The sequence below is a fragment of the Geospiza fortis genome, unplaced genomic scaffold, assembly GCF_000277835.1.
Source record: "Geospiza fortis unplaced genomic scaffold, GeoFor_1.0 scaffold55, whole genome shotgun sequence".
NCBI classification, from domain to species: domain Eukaryota; kingdom Metazoa; phylum Chordata; class Aves; order Passeriformes; family Thraupidae; genus Geospiza; species Geospiza fortis.
The window spans coordinates 5,355,078-5,371,874 of NW_005054308.1; the positions used below are offsets into that span (position 1 = coordinate 5,355,078).

Here is a 16,797-nt window from a genome sequence, read left to right on the forward strand (position 1 = left end):
GCAGATCTTCTCCCAGCACATTCCACTTTTCAAAACCCAGCACGTCAGCAGAGCCTTCATAACACAAGATGCACACCTTGATCTCTGCAGGGCTTAGGAGGTTGTGGGGTTTGCTTGTTTACAATTTTCAGACAGATGGAATCTCGGTTTTTCTTATTATAATATAAAAGATAGATAACGGTGCATGGAAAATGCTAGAAAAACCCTGCTGTCAGGTCCATCTCACCACATCTGTTGACATAATTTAGAATTTATTTCCATGGTGTGGAAAATGCAATTTTATATTTTTTTTTAGGTATTTTTTTGAATCCTCACTCCCAAGCAGTCAATGGATCTTCCATTAGTCCTGGTTGCCTTTTGGGGTGTTCTGCTGCCCCCCAGCCCCAGGGACCTCTATCCCACTGCCTTGCAGCCCCAGGCTGGAGCTCTCTGCAATGTGGGAGATGCACATTGCCTGGGGGCACTGAGTTCTTCAACAAACCACCCTCCAAAATAACTGCATTTAGTGGAAAATCCCAAACCGTTGTGCTTTGTGAGGTCCAGCATGGCCACTGCCTGCTGCACACCCAAGACCTTGAAATGGTGGCTGATACTCTCAACTCCAAGATCATGGAGTTTTCAATTCCTTCACCTCCTGTTTTGCTGAGGAGAGAACATCTTGTCCTATTTCTTGTGAAAAGAGTGCCAAAGATAGGAATATTTATAAGGAATTTGTATCTATCTATCCAAACCAAAACATTCAAAAATCATGACTCACAATCCCCTCCCAAATCATGGGATTAAATTAACATATCATGGGATTTTAAAAGATGGTGTTTTAAAAATTATGGAATACTTAAATTTTGTTTGTCACGCATTACCTTAAAATATTTACATAGCCAGAAACGACACATTTTTATCAACAGTTAAAAGAATCAGAAGCTTACCTAGGGAAAAAAAATCATCACATATTCATAAGATTCCTGGAGGCTGGACCTTTAAAAATAGTCCAAGTGTTACAATTCATCACATGTAAATTTATGGGATTTGGCAACAATGCACTTGTCTCCAGGGATATTGGAAAGAGGGGGAGTGCTCTTGGTTAACCTTTTTTTTTTTTAATAGATACAGCATGCTGAAAGTGCCCTACTAAGTATTTCCTAACTCAGCCCATCAATCAGTTTAGAACACTATGGAAACACACAGCAGAGTGTGCTTATCAATGCCCAATCACTAAATATTTTGGTGTTTGTTAACCAAAACTCAGTGCATTCTGGAAAAAGACCAAGTGGAAAATAAAATTACAATTTGTGAAAGCACATCCCGTCCATGCCTTTTGCCTAGAGCAATCAGAGGTGGGAAGTTAGATTTAATTTAAAAAAATGTAGAGAACAAACCATTTTCAAGTGGTTGTTCACTTTTTTTATTAAAGGCAAAGACAATTTCATGGAAAAAATCCCCTTTACCCTACAGTTTTTATTTTTACTGACTTTTGGTAACAGTGGGGTTTTTTCCAAAATAAAAACTAAGTTTCCAAATCAAAAAGTGATGCTGTAGAAGGGAAGATTATTGCCCTTAGCATTCTTTCCTTAGTTTAAAATTTGAAATATCATAAGTATTCCTACCTGTCCCCACACCTGCTGTACCAGACAAGGTCACTGCTATTTCTCAGCCCAGCCTCCCTTTTGCTTTTCAATCCCACAGTGCTGGCTGGTGGCTGTGATTACTTTGTGCCTTTTTACCACAGTTTACAAACTCCAGCCCTGACACAGGGGAGGTGACAGACACCAAGTCTGGTGGCATCAGACACGGCGTGTGGCTTTGCTGCCAGGTACAGGCTGCATCTCAGCCACTGCTGACAGAGCCTCCCCCAGCAGGTACCAGGTGCCAGTAACTGGAGCTGATCTACAGTTTGTGCTTTTCTGTGTACCAGACTCCTACTCCTGAGGAATATTTACCATCCAAAACCAAAAATACTGCCATAAGGTGTGAACAACATCAAGTCTCTTTTGTTTAAGAGGAAACACAGCGAACGGCTGGTATTTTCCAACATGCAATAATTTTATAAACATTCACTAATAGAGCAACTTCCACCATACCTACCATCCAACCCTTCTGGGGATTGTGGTGTTCAGACTCCTGCAGTACCCAGAACTGCTCCACAGTGAGTACAAAGGCAACAAGAACTCACCAAAGCTCTGTGTCAGTCACAAAATTCACAGGTCATTTCCAAAGTGAAAAAAAAAAATTTGGTTGAATGATATTTCTTGCTTTCTTTTTAATCCTTGTCCCAACCTGAGCAGTGAGAAATTTATATTGTTCACGGGGCCCAAACTTCAGTGCCTCATCCCTGTGGCCCTCTGTTCCTTCCTTCCTATACTTGAAACCCCACTGTACTGAATAAGATAATACTAGGGTATGAGTGACAAACAACTCTGCAGTTTGGTACACACATTTGGAACAAAAATGTAGCTATTTTGTTGTTTCCACTCAAATGACCCAGTTAATTTCAGTGTTAACATCAGCTGTCAAAACATCCTCTTAGCAGATTTGCATCCCTTATTTATTCAGAAAAAAAGGTGCAATAACCAAGCAGTTATCAGAGAAACAGAAAACACTACACAGAATGGGTGTTTATATTTAATTCTTGTTATTCCATCACTGTCTATCACATACTTAGTACATTATATTCCACACTGGCAACACATAAATAAATCCAGAAAGTTTGTGTTCATACTGGAGATACCTTTATTTTCCTTTTGGGACTAATGCAGCCCAGTAAATACCGTCAATAAAACCCATGTACCATGCCAGCCTCAGTGTCCTCCTTGCAGCCTTCCAACAAAGCCTTTGCAAAGCCACCTGTCCCAGCAGCCACAGCCACCTGTGCACTGCTGTCACCCACCATCCCCTTCCTCTGCTCTGACCCAGGGCTTGGGGGGACACACAACTTTATGTTGGCCATCTCCGGAGCAAAGGAAACTCCTGAAGGCAAAGACAGTCCCACCATCCTAGAGATGGTTTTGGCTGCTGCAATGTTTGCTTAGCCCATAGAAAATGTTCAACACATTTCCTGCTTTTCCCTCCTTGGAGGGAGAGCACATTTCCACTTTGAAGGATAAAAAGCCAGATGTAGCAGATGACACTGGCTCCGTTCCTTCAGCTGCACCTCATCCCAGAGCCCACCTTACCTCTGTACACAGTATCCATGTTCTCCCCAGGAAGCTGCTTCCTGGCAGCTGCTCTGCGATAGACCACGTGTGTTCTGCCTCCTCCCTCCTCCTCCTCCTGGGCCCCCCTCTCCAGAGGCTCGATGAAGAACTCGTCCTTGTCCGTGCGGATCATGCCAGCCTGCAGCACAGGGCAGAGATGGAGCACTTTGCGTTACTGCACGTACAGCAGGCACTGCCAGCAAACAGTTACAATATGCTTAAGCACACTTTAGTGCTCCCTAGAGAGCAATTAGGATGCAGAGAGGAAACCAGGTGAATTCTTTATTAGAGCAAAACAAAGCATCGTTTTCCCAGCTTGACAAGAAAGGACAAAAGGTACAACTCTGAACCAAAAGGATTTCTCCTTGAGCCACACGAGCCAAGTATAGGTCTAAGAATCTGTCTAGGAAATCACCCTCTCCATTAAAAAACATCTACAATGGAAGTTACTATGACCTTAGCGATCCATCAGGCCCAGACCACTCAAGTGTTTACTATTTCTGCTAAATAAAGGAGCAGATCAGTGCCATAAGCTGATGTGCACTTCAACAGTCAAAAGTTGTAGAGTCAGCTTTTCTGTCCAGAAGCAAGATAGAAAAATACTGCAACTTACTTTCAGGCAGCTAAGCTTTGTGATTATTTCCCCTGTGACACAAAGGCAACAAAATAATCTTTCAAGAATTAGCCACTACTGATTTGAGTGTCAGTAGTGCATTGTTAAAAAATAACCCAACTTATTCAGACTGGACCAGATACCCTGGTATGAAAATAGAAATTTGCACTTCTACAAAGCATGCCAAAGGAACATCATCCAAGCAATTCTCATTTTGTTCAGGGGAAACCCTCATAAAGACTGAGAACTTTAAAAAAGAAAAGGACTTTTTGTCATCTTTATGCAGGTGAAGCAACTTGGGCACCTGGATCACCTGGGCTTGTCTCCTCTTGCAGTCCTGCCCAACTGCAGGAGGTCACAGCAGCCAAGGGCTGCTTGCAGAGATGGTTGGCTTGAATCAATTTTTTCTGCATGTTTGCACATCTGTGTTTGAGAACTTCAGCTACTGAACTGTCAGCCTGCAGACAAAGTCTTACTATTAACACGAATCGAATTGGTCCAGATCCAGCCTCCAGAAGCTTCTTTATCGCATTCTTTCCCACTCGGCCCTGAGACAATCCTGGAGACACTGCAGTTTCAGATTTGTACTGTGACACTCTCCATCTCGCTATCTGAGCTTCTGGAAGCTTAAATCCCCTGTTCAGTGAGGCCTTACCTCAAGCTTCCAGGGGAACCAGTTTGGCTTCTTTGAACCCAGTATCCTCACTTGAAACAAGCACATCTAAACACACTTATCATATTCCAGCACCAAAGTTCTCATACAGCACATATTTTTCTTCTACAAGCAACAAACTACATTCCTACAGCTATAAATACAGTATGTTCACTGGTTCCCTCCTTGGAAAAATGTCAGGTTCATTTGTCATGTCTTAACTTACATTAGGCAAGATTTCCAGTCCCAGAATTCGTATATATAAGGTATACAAAAACAGATTGGAGAGGAAGGATTAAAGAAGCAAAATTATATCAAAGCAATTTAAGCTGATGCCATCCTGCCTGCATAGAGGCAACTGAATTTGAAATCCTGTTTCTTCTTAACTAATTTAGATTCTACATCAGACACAGAAAAGGTGAGACAGGCTCAGCAGCTCAAGGAAGTCAAGACAACCAAGAAAATAAGTGCTGAACCCAAAGAGACAGCAACTGATCTTTTACTGGAAAGGGGAATACATGAAAAATTTAGACTTGATGTTACTCTCCTTTTAATGTTATTCTAACTACATAACACACACACAGTTCTTCTGGATATTAAATATTATATCCAGAAATTTGGAAATCTTTTTATGATAAATGCACAACTAAACATCAAGAAGGAACAAGCATTTGCAAGTTCAACAGCACAGGGTAAGATGCACATGCCATACTGCACCCAGGAGAAATACACTGAGAGCTTGACTGTCATGTGAAAAATATGTGATTTTGGTTTTTGCAAGTGAAAAAATCACCATGGTTGTGCACATGTTCTTATGTATTTTTGGATACATTAAGCCTAATATTAACTAAGCAGCTAATGCCAGACCATAGCTTGGAATGCAGACCATAATTCAGGATACAGGGGGAAATGCTGCTGTACACTGTGTGCAGCAGGGAGTGCTGATGGGAGTTTGGAGGAATTTAGATCTTCTAAGAAAATTAACAGAGAAACAATGTCTGCAATCAGTAGTTGAATGGATTAGACAGAAGAACAACTCCTATAGGTGAACTTTAGCTTCCAGGATATGATGGCCTTTTGGAAATGAAAACTGTTGGTCACAGTGAATTCCCCACTCTGAGAAGATGAAGGTGACACACTGGGACTGGCTGTAAGACTAAACAGAAAGAGATATTTGAATGTTGGATCCCAAGACATAAAACAGTGCTTAAACACTGACATTTCCTGCAGATCATTGTGCCTGGTATTGGCCCTTTTTTGTGCAGGGAGATTCATGAGGCACTGGAAGCTGCCAAAGAGCAGGACAACATCAGATGCTCTCATTCCCCACTCTGCTTCTTGGATGGACATGCCACCACTCTGCACATCCCCATGGCAGCATCCCCCCTACTTCTGCAGGGGTGTAGAAAGGAAGGAATTTAACCTTCAAACACAGAATCATAGAAATTCCTGAGTTGGAAGGGCCCCCAAGGACCATTAAAGCCCAACTCCTGGCTGCATGGCTGAATGTCCTTTTTCTCATTTCAATCTTGGTCTACACTGAAATTTCTCCTTTCTTTTAGTGCAGAGAAAGTCAACAATTATTTTGATTGGAATTATTAAGAAAAAATGTATGTTTGAACTGTAAAATTTTTATATTTTTATATTTTGCATGTCCTACACAGTCTTTGATTTAGCCAACATATCGTCATGAAATAAAATAAAGTAAGAAAGATAAGAATGGCTGTTTCAGACTTTAAGAAGAAAATTCATTTGATGGAAAGGCAGAGTTCCTACAGCAATCCACAGTTCAAGTCATCTGCCTAATACTATAACCACAACCATAAATGATTCATTAAGAAATATGTGGGGCTCCTGAAAGTCTCCACCACACATTTCCTTACTGCTTTGAACAAGACATTTAACCTCTTTACTTCCATTTCTCCACCTCTGAACCAGCATAACAGTCTTGCAGGATAATTGCAAGGCCTGATTTGGGTTTTTTTGGTCAAATGCTTTGAACATGAAAAGCTCAAGATGAATCGCTTAATGCATTTTTTTCTGATTCTACTCAGAACACCCTCAAAAAGCCACCATGAAAGGGAGATGGCTTTTAGTCATCAACTCAACACCAGTGTTGTGCACAGGCAAACAAGCTGTAGTGCAGCAAACAAGGCAGCAGAGGTTTGCCCACATCCTTCACCTTCACCCTTCACCAGTCCTGTTCTTTTCCACAGCTGCCATCACCTCTGTGCCAGCCCACCATGCCAAGACCACTGTAAGACAACCACCAAGTTTGTGATGACAACAGAGAGCATTCAGGTTCCTGCAATTTCCTGGAGAATGCCTCTGGATGACTAAGACAGAAATGCTGTATCATTTGAGCACACCTGCGCCTTCCCTTCAACTGGAAGGGCTTCAGAAAATCCTTGCACATTCATCTTCTGAGCGTTTACTCCACAAGATGTGAAAACAAATTTAAGCCTCTCAATTGCCCATTCCCCAAAAGTTCTGAAAAGAATCACAGCAAGTGCTTTCACAAACTAAGAGCTTAAAAGTACCTGTTATTGTAGTGTTTTTCTGTCCTATACTGCTCACCACCCATCCCAGGAGTGTTGTACTTCCAGGCATTATGGATTAGCAGTGATCACCCTGCTCTACCACCCTGCAGCCACATAAACACTGTGCAATCCATAACCAGGCATGGAATTGTGCATCTCCATGGAAAGGAAGCCCAGTTCTGGAAAAATTGCTAAACTCTTACATCTTCCTCTCCTCTTCTGGGACTTTTAACTTGAAACTAAGCTGAATATAGGAATATTGATGATAGCAGCTGGGATTGTGTCCTGTGACTAATGAAAACAGAAATTAATAGAAAAAGCGTTTGCCTTTGAAATGCACCAAATTGTAGCAAAGATCCTACAATATCCCACTATTTCCCAAAGCGGGACATCCCCAGCCCTTCCTTGCAAGGGCTTTTAGATCCCAGATGCAAATTACTCAAGTCAAGCACTGCTTGGCACTCATTAATATGCATTAAAGACTAGAGCAGAAAACAATCAAAAGGAAATAGTAGTTCAGAGAATCAAAACCTCTGCTAAGGTTAGCAAGGCGGTTATTTAGAAGTGAAAGCCACGCAGAAAAAAAATCACATGGAAGACTGAGAATGAATGTCCTGTCTAATTATGACACAAATTACACTGATAAACCACAAATGAGTCCGTTTGTGGATCACACGGATTTGGGATCTAGAGTTCCACTCATCTCTTTTGAGGGTAACAGGGCTCCTGTGCATTCCTGGAGACCTCCTCCCGAGGATTTCAAGGATCACAGGATCTACATGTACTGGCAATGGCCACAGCCACATGGGCTTTCTGCCCAGGTTAATGAAACTAATCCCATCCCACGATGGAGATCTCCTCCCCAGCCCAGGAGACCTGCCAGAGCTTTGCCACCCCACCACAGAGCTCAGCAGAACAGCAGGTTTCTTCTCCCATCTCCTCAACACCCCCAGCACCTCCTGCATTTCTAAAGACATTCTTCAGAAGCCTAATTTGACAGAAAAACTGCCTGGCATATTTAGATCTACAGAAAATTCCAGGTTTTGGAACTTGAGCTCCTGTGGATAATTAAATGTCTCTCTGGCTCTGCACTTGGTGAGCGACTTAATTGTCTCCTCATTGCATTCAGATCACAGCTCCTGTTCTGGGCTGTAATGAAGTAACCCATCCAGTGGCTGCTTCAGGACTCCAGAACCTCAGCCCTTCCTGAAACCAGGAGTTTAATTAATGTTCATTTTCTTCCTCATTAGTACAGATTTACAAAGCTTCTCATTGCCATAAAAGGGCAGATTTACATCCCAATCTCCCAGCACATGATGCAGACAGGAAGAAAAAATTAAATGCGAACAAAGCTGAAATTAATATTTTTTTAAATCCACATAACTGGTTAATTAATTAAATCAGTAACCCAGAAAAACAGTGTTTCAGAAACTCTTAGAAATAGCATTTCTGTAAATAAAGATCTGATTTTTTTTGAGTATTTGATTCTGAAAGAGGTAAGTAGCCAAATTACATACCTGCACATGAACAAATCCTAAATACAGTCTTGAAATACAGGCCATTTTCTTGAGACAAAAGTGACTCACAAATATCTGATATTTACCCTCAGTGTCTGGGTTTTGAGTTTGCACTCTCTGCAATGCCAATGAACGCTCCAGATGGAAACTGGCAATATGGGATTCTCCCAACAATCAATTCACAGAGAACCTGAGAAAGACTTGCATTTAAACACAGAGTTGCCAAAAATACTCTGTAAATGACTTGAAAGGGAAAATATTTATATTTTCAGGACAAAATATTGGACAAAGCCTTATGCCATGTTTATATCAATGTGCTTTTACCTAAAAACACATTTCTCCACATTTGACCAAAGTGGCACTAGCAGAGCAGAGAATTTGCAAGCAAATCCCACATGTTACTTTCGTGATCCTTCTCTAGGTCTTAGAGCCACAGGAACATGCTTTTTCAGACAACAACAGATGTATCCTCCTAACACGAAAGCCATGTACAGAAATACTCTTTGCTCAGTTACAATGGAATGGACCTGGTGCACCAGGAGCTCCAGTGACTGCAGCAAGTTTACCCAGGAAGTTGAGGCAGAGCTATGGACATGACACGACCCTTCCAAACTCATCCCTGCCCACCTGGGACCTCTCTATATTTTCCTTTGTGCAATGTGTTCATTTCCAATCACACAGTATATTGATTCAGGAATATATGAGTCTGGAATTTTACTTCCATTCAGCTTAATTCATGCAGATAAAAATTAAAAAAAAAAACCCCAAAACTTTCTTATGTCATATTTGCATTTGATTCTTTGAGAACATTCCTCCAACTAGTGAAGCATTGCAGAAGAAGAATTGTTCAGTGCTGCAAATTTATCTTCCTTTACAGTGAAAGAAGGTACTGAAGGAATTGTGGCAAATATTTGGAACACATTGGCACTTACTGTGCTGCATGCTCCTGCTGTCCTCAATCTACACTGATCTATTCAGGCCCAGACTGGATGGGGAAGAAAGTTTCTAACTGATCATATATATTTTTGTTATTTTTAGTATTTTTCAGCTTTTTTTTCAAATTGGTTTGCAGTTAAGTCATGTTATTTTCACATATTCTCAAAAAAAAAAGGGGGTGAATAATTATTGGTACACATAAGAATTACACAGCCAGACTGACAGAGAGGCAGAGCCTTCCAGGTCACCCTATGGAAGCTGTCTGTCCCTTAGGGCCCCCATTTATTCTCTGCATGGGGGTAAGGTCACATTTTCAGTGCACTTTGAGATCTACTAATGAATAGCACCATAAAGGAATTACTGCTACTGAGAGCTCTTTCATGACAGGCTGCTTTCTACAGTCCTTGTTGCTCAAGGGAGGATGGGTATCCATCCATTCATGCATCTACAGACTTCCACTGCTACCAAAAATAAAATTTTGTTCCCAGAGCCCAGCTTAGTCACTACACAATTGCAGGTGTGATTGATAACAGCAGGGGGACAAATCTGAGCCAATATAACCTGAAGTTAAGAGAGCTGCATTAGTTTATAACAGATGGGAATTTGGACCCAAATCTTGCAGTTTTATGGTATAATTCATTTTAGGAACTCAAAAGGGTTTTCTGTGGTTTTTAAGGGACACAATAGTGGGACAGACTGTGTCTCATTCTCAGTGAAGCATCGAGAAAACAGACACAATTAAAGTGATTTCACAAAGCAGTGCCAGCAGATTTCCAGACAAATGTCCTGGCCAAAGGGCCTGGCTTTCACCAGTGAGCAATGCTAAAAACACTGCTTTCAACCTCTCTGCCTTTACAAGAAAATTACCAAATTCTCACCTCTGTCACCCAGCACCTGCCCAGGGCCAGCAGCAGCAGCAGACCAGGCACAGCCCCAAGCACTTCCCTCCAGTAAATCTCCTGCCTCTGTCCCCCACGACCTGCCCTGTCCTAGCAGCCACTCACCTATGAATCCTTAGAGACCCCAAGAGATAAATCTCATTTTCAACAGTTGAGATAATATACAAATCCAGAACTTTCAGTATTTGCCACAGATACTCCGTTTGCAGAGCACAGCCTGCAAAAGTAGAATTTGCAGGCAAATTCAGAGCAGATCTCCCTGCAGCTGTACAGGGAATAGCCTGGCACCTCTGCCAGGTTGGCTTCCACCTTTCAGATACCTCCACCAGCCTCATCTCCAAAACTGTTACAATTGTGTATCTTTTCAGAGACAAGCAGTTCCTTTAGCTAAAATAATGCATAAGCAAGAACATTTTGGAAATTCTCTAGGCTTGATGCCCACAGGTATGTGTAATTCCGAGTGGGAAAGAGGTGAGTTATTAAATAGCTGTTAAGAATGAAAATGATAAATGTGGCAGATCTTGCAGACTCAGGAGATTGTAAACTTGATTGCTGTTGTTGCAAGCAGGGAATAGTAATTGCAGTGCCCTGAAACAGAGTTTCTCAACTTTAATCTTTCAGGGACGAAAAGCATGAATATCAAGTTCATGAATTTGCTAACAGCAAGATTCAAAAAGATTAACTTTCCCAATTTTGACGCACAGAACCATTTGAAATAAGGCATTTCTGAGGACACTGACAAAACACATAGTTGAGTCCTACCCTCAGCAATAAAACTTAATTGACATTCTGCAAGAAAACAAAACAAGTCCAACTGGAAAGCTCCTCAGCTCAAACCCTCACAAAATGGGACAGTTACTACACAGTTTCTTTTCAAAAATATATTTGCTTAAGGCAAAAATCACCACCCACTTAAGTCAATGGGTGTCATGTTCATAAGTCTCAAGGTCAGAATTTATAAATGGATTTGTAAATACTAAAGCAGTTTAGTCTCATATTCTATATAAGACAGGCCATGGACTTTTTATCAAAGCATCACTGCAGCCTCCCAAAAACTGTCTGCAGCAGGGCTGGAACACATCCACTAATGGGTAGGAAACAGAGTCCAGGGCTTTGCTATGGTAAACAAGATAAAAAGATCCAGACCACAGAAAACTGCAGAAAAAGGATTACAGTATTTAAAAAGAAAAAAAAAAGTTTACTATATTAAATTAATCTGAGTGGAAATCCAGCATTTAAAGTAACTCCAAATTATCTTGTAGAACTCCTGACTCTTTGCTTAGGAAGATGTTCTGCAGCAGCACTGCACATCCAGAGGAGCATGTGAACTGCAGAGCAGCAGCTGCAGGGCAGCAGGAGCCAGCCCTGGCTGGCACAGCAGCCCCAGTGCCCACACAGCCACAGCGTGGGCGGGTTCAGGGATCTCACCCCAAAATCCCCTCCCTGGGAACCCCCTTGGCAGAACCCAGTGCCCCTGGGCTGCAGCCTCTGACATTTGCTACCACAAGGAAAGACCCTCAGTAGGTAAAAACTCCCAGCTGGGAGACAGCATCTTATCTCACACACACTTCATACCGTTCCATACAAAAGCTCATAACCCAAAGCCAGCCACAGGTCTGGATTTGGGGCTTGGAAATCAGACAGGGTCCTTCTCTGCTAAATGCCAGCTTTACTCTAACAGGATGCCCATAAGGGTGCAGGAAAACAAAAGTAACAAAAGCTTGCTGCAGCTGGGGCTTGTTTTTCTTTCCACATCCTATAGCCAGGCTTATTTTAACCTTCTTTCTCTTGCCCTGTGTTGGAGAAATGGACCTGGAAAGCAGTTTTTTCAAATGAGAGCATGAAAACCTAATGAGAGATGAGCTTTCAATTTTATACTGCACTCAGCTGTAGGCTCCCAGTACAAGATGTCAACAAAGTGCAAGATACAGTACAAAAACTAAAATAATTAATCCCTGGAGGAACAGGCTTATTAAGAAGGATTAAATCAAAGAATTAATGTGCACTATTTGTCTGTGTGACAAAGACGAAGGGAGGCATATGATAACTCTCCAAGATCTGAAAGCATAGAAAGAATAAGAATTGCTGATGAGAAAAGCTTGGACATACCAGGAAACAAACAAAAAAATAAACTCTGACAAGAAATTTTAGCCTGCAATATTATAGCCAATCTTATGCAAAAACCAGCTCAAAACTTGTCCTTAAAAATCTTTAAACACCTTATTTTTCACACTGCACTAGTACCTACAGTTCAAGGATCAAGGTTTAGGCATTGCACAACAAAGACATTTTAGCAGACTTCTGCAGAGGAAAAAATAAAGAGCATCAGCTGAGTCCAAAACAGGCTCAGGGAGCTCAGCAGTAGCTGGTGATCAACATCCTTTGAAAAGGAAAATCAAACATGAGTTAAGTTCAGATACCAAAGACAATCAGCTGCTACTGCAGTTGAAGGTAGACTAGTAGTAATGTTTTATTTTGGAAAAGCACCTATACTCTTAGGCAAAAGTTAAAAGAAAAGTGTCTGTTTAAAAAAAAAAAAGTAATTAATATCCAGCAGCACTCAAGTAGCTGGAAGTTGGACACAACATGCATTGAGTCAAATGGAGCCTGTAAAGGAACATAAGAGAGTATGGAAACTAAAGGCAAAGCAAGAAGCATAAGTCAGCCTGTAAATCCTTCAGAACTACTAGAAATCAAATTACACACCATATGTCAGTGGGCTAATGTATTCACACCAGTAGAGCTGGGTTAGCACCACCACACATTCTGGTAGGTTTACAACTGGTGTGTGTTTATTTGGACAATACTATTACTATAGAAGATATTAAGCAAGCTCTTCAAGAGGTGGGGTGGTTTCCATAATTTACACATCTACTATAAAATGATGTGGCTTTTTTTCTTACAGTTGCCTTTAAAATCTCATGGGGTTGTTTTATAATAAACAGACATTATTAATTTAGATTGCTAGGGAGAGAGAGAAAAAAAACAAACATTTGTAGTTCTTGAGCCAACAACAGTGCTTAAAAACTTTTCAAGGTCAGTTGTCCAAGTACAGTCACAAGAACTACCAGCTTGGAATAAGGGTCAGAGGAAATATTCTAGTAAGGGTGCCAGATATCTACCTCTATAAATGCAAAAATCATTATCAGTTTTTAAAACCAATTATCAGATAATGTGTATCTATCCCCCCGCTCACTCTAAAGTCAATTATTGCAATTGTGTCTTTAAGTCCTGTCTAGAGGAGGACCAAACATCCAGCCCAGGGCAAAACAGCCGAGGACACCAAGGGTGTTGCTGAGGGTACCCAGCAGTGACATGGGGACATCCAGGACCTGACAGGAAACATCCCTCACCCAGGAAACAGAGGTTCCCACCAACCCATGCTCATCCCAGACCAGACAGGTGAACTTACACACTGGTGCTGAGTTGTGGCCATGCGACCAGTAAGCCACTGAGCTTCACAACAAATTTCCAAATGTGTTTGAAAAATTACAAAGGAGGTCAACATAGCCCTTGCACTTCCACTAGGAATTTGCTGCTAGTTACACAATTTAGATTGGAGATAGCAGTATCAGGAGCCCAAGAGACAGAACTCAGAAAGATCAAGGAATGAATCCGCAGGAACCCGTCAAATGGAAGATAACACTAACAAAAAACTAAACTGTTTTGTTAGGAACATTTAACCAACCTACGCACAAGTCCTAAATTAGCTACTTCCAACTCACGTGAGGGATGGACAGCTATTGCAACAAGTTCAATAAATATTTCCTTTCACTTCACTCTACAAACTCAATCAGCACCAAAACAGAAAAAAAGTGTGTTTAAATACGGGATAAAAAGAGACAAGACAGATGGCATTGTTTTGTTGTTACACAAGTCAGTCCTATAGCTGCACTGAAAACACTGGATGCAGAATGCCTGCAAATACAACCTAACTGAAATGTTTCAAAGTTGAATGGGAATGACCAGGATCTCAAACCCATCCTCATTTCAGCAGGGAGACTGAAAACATTAAATATTTGTTTTAACATCAATGAGAAGGACAGAGAAACACAATTAATGGGGTAATAAGGACTACCTGAAAGTCACATCCTCATTTCACAATAGAGTGTCAATTAGATTAAATATTCTTTCCTCTGTCTCCTTCTGCCTAAAACAAATCACAGAGTAACTCTACAGGTTTTTATTCTCCAGCTGACATTTTATAGCAAATTAAAGACCTTTAATACAAACAGTGAGGAGCCTCAGAAGCTCCCGGGTGCCCCAGAAAGAGCAGAAGCAGGTCTGGACTTCTTGATTTTGGACTCCTGCCAGACCAAAAGACTTTATTAAATGAAAATGCCCAGAGGATTCTAAAGAGAAAATCTCTTTTAGTTTATTTGTTTAACTAGTGATATTGCTTCATATTTATGGGCTGAGTTTGTGCTAGTAGCTTTTTGGTTTTACCAGTCAGTGTTCCAGATAACCCGGGTTTCACAGGACCTACACCCACTGTGACAGTTTTACAACCTGTTGTAGCTGCCCCACACAACACAGCCAAAGCCAAGCTGCTCTTTTGGTAACACTGTCAGGTTTCCAGCTCTCCTTCAACAGGTTTCAAATCTATTTAGGTCCCTCATCTCTATGGTAACTGCCAACTCCATGGAGCCTCACAGCACCGTGCTGGAGGAAAGCAATCCCCCGTTCCTCAGTGGGGAAATGAGAGGAGGGTAAGCTGGATGACTTACCCAAGGACATGTAGGAACTCTGTGGCAGAGATGGGAAACCAAATGTCCCAAAGACCAAATCCAGAGCATGATCCACAAGGTGCCCTTACTCCTACCAGCAAAATCTCTCACTTCAGGCAGCTCTCAGCATCCGAGTCACTTCCAACCAGACCATGGCTCTCAGTTTAAAAGCAGGGGAGGTGTGGGATATCTCATTACCTGCTGTTCCTGTTCTACTCTGCTGCAAGGAGTTGGTCAACCAATGACCCTCTCTGCCAACTGTTCACCACCAGCCCTGTCTGGCCATGGCACTGCAACAAGGAGCTTCACACAATTAGACTGTCATGGGATTCATCTGAGCTCTGGGGAAGCAGGAATTTCACAAAACTATTAAGGTTGTTTTAAAAAGTTTTCCAGATTTTATCATTTTTCACACAGTCTGCTATTCTCCTCCCTGGCTTTTGAAAAACGACACACAGCTGTGCTTTGGATCACAGCTGTGACTTCTGGCAGCAGGCAGAGGAGGCCCAATGCTAGGCTGGGGTAGCCAGTGTCACCCTGAGCTACCTGGGCCTTGTCATCAGCCAGGAGAGACCAGTTCCCCTTGCTGGCATGGCAGGGTGAGGGGCTGTGGGCTCCTGCACTGTCACAGCATTTCTGAGCTGTGAAATACCCTCAGGATCTGCTCTCCTGAGCAGAAACACTGGGAAAAAAATTACCTCATGTATGAAAGGCAGTGGGGAAGATACAAGATGAAAAATCCAATCAATGTTGTGTTTTCCTGCACTTGAAGTAAGTTTTCTTTCTTGTGTTTGCTCCTTCAAGTGTTTGTTTTGTTGTATTTGGTCTGTTTTGGTGTTACCAGGCTCCTACCGATTCTCAATTTTCACATCCATCTTTTCCATAGATCCTGAACATATTCTCTGCCTTTTCCAAAGAGCTCACTGGGTTTTGTGTCTCGGCAGAACAGATGGCACAACACTCAGATCTGCTTTAATAACTGAACCAAGGCAGCCGCTTTGTTCTGCTCTGCTCACAGCTGCTTGGTGAGCTGTAGCTCTGCAAGCCAAGGACAGGGATGCTGTGGCCATCAGCTGGCAGTGGACAGGACCAGGCCCTCTCCAGATCCCCTGGACTCAAACTGGCCTGTGGGCAGCACAGATGGGCACAGACATGGCATCTCCCAGCTGGCAGCACAAGGATCAAACATCAGTAGGCACCTTCCTCCCAGGTCCTCAAGAAAAACAAACCTTGGGAAAGCATTAAAGTGCAAGGGGAGGTAGGGAGAACTAGAAAAACAAAAGAATAAGATATGCTGACTCTCCCAGAAGAGCCTGAGGATAAGTACTGTCATTTTTAACCATATTTCAACTTCTTAAGCAGCCTCCCATCAGTCAGAATTACAGTTTGTGGAAGGAACCTGTCCCATCTTGGAAAGCCAGAGGCCACATAGCCTCGTGACAGCAGGCTGGGATCACACAGCTTCTGAACAGAGCCAAGCAGTGACAATTAACCCTTGGCCTGCCAAGAGCTCTGCAGTGTTGGCAGACACAGGGAGCCATCCCTGGAAGTTGTGCCTGGTATTTAAACAGTCTTTAAACAGTCTGCTGTGGCCAGGCCACATTGTGCTGCAGACAGGACCCAATCCTTCCTCAGGTGGGCTCCCGTGTGCACAAAGTGCCAACTCCAGGTTAGTGGCCCAGATTTCTCCTGGGCACAACTGCCTCAAAAGAAAGAAGATGA

General features: G+C 42.1%; 1 protein-coding gene across 1 annotated transcript in view; it reads right to left on the reverse strand.

Annotated features, from left to right (window-relative positions):
- Nucleotides 1-16,797, reverse strand: part of ADAMTS2 (ADAM metallopeptidase with thrombospondin type 1 motif 2) — a 172,559-nt gene that overhangs the window by 105,863 nt on the left and 49,899 nt on the right. The window contains 1 exon segment of the mRNA XM_014312149.2: nt 3,171-3,330. Within this exon segment, the coding sequence (XP_014167624.1) occupies nt 3,171-3,330 (160 nt within the window).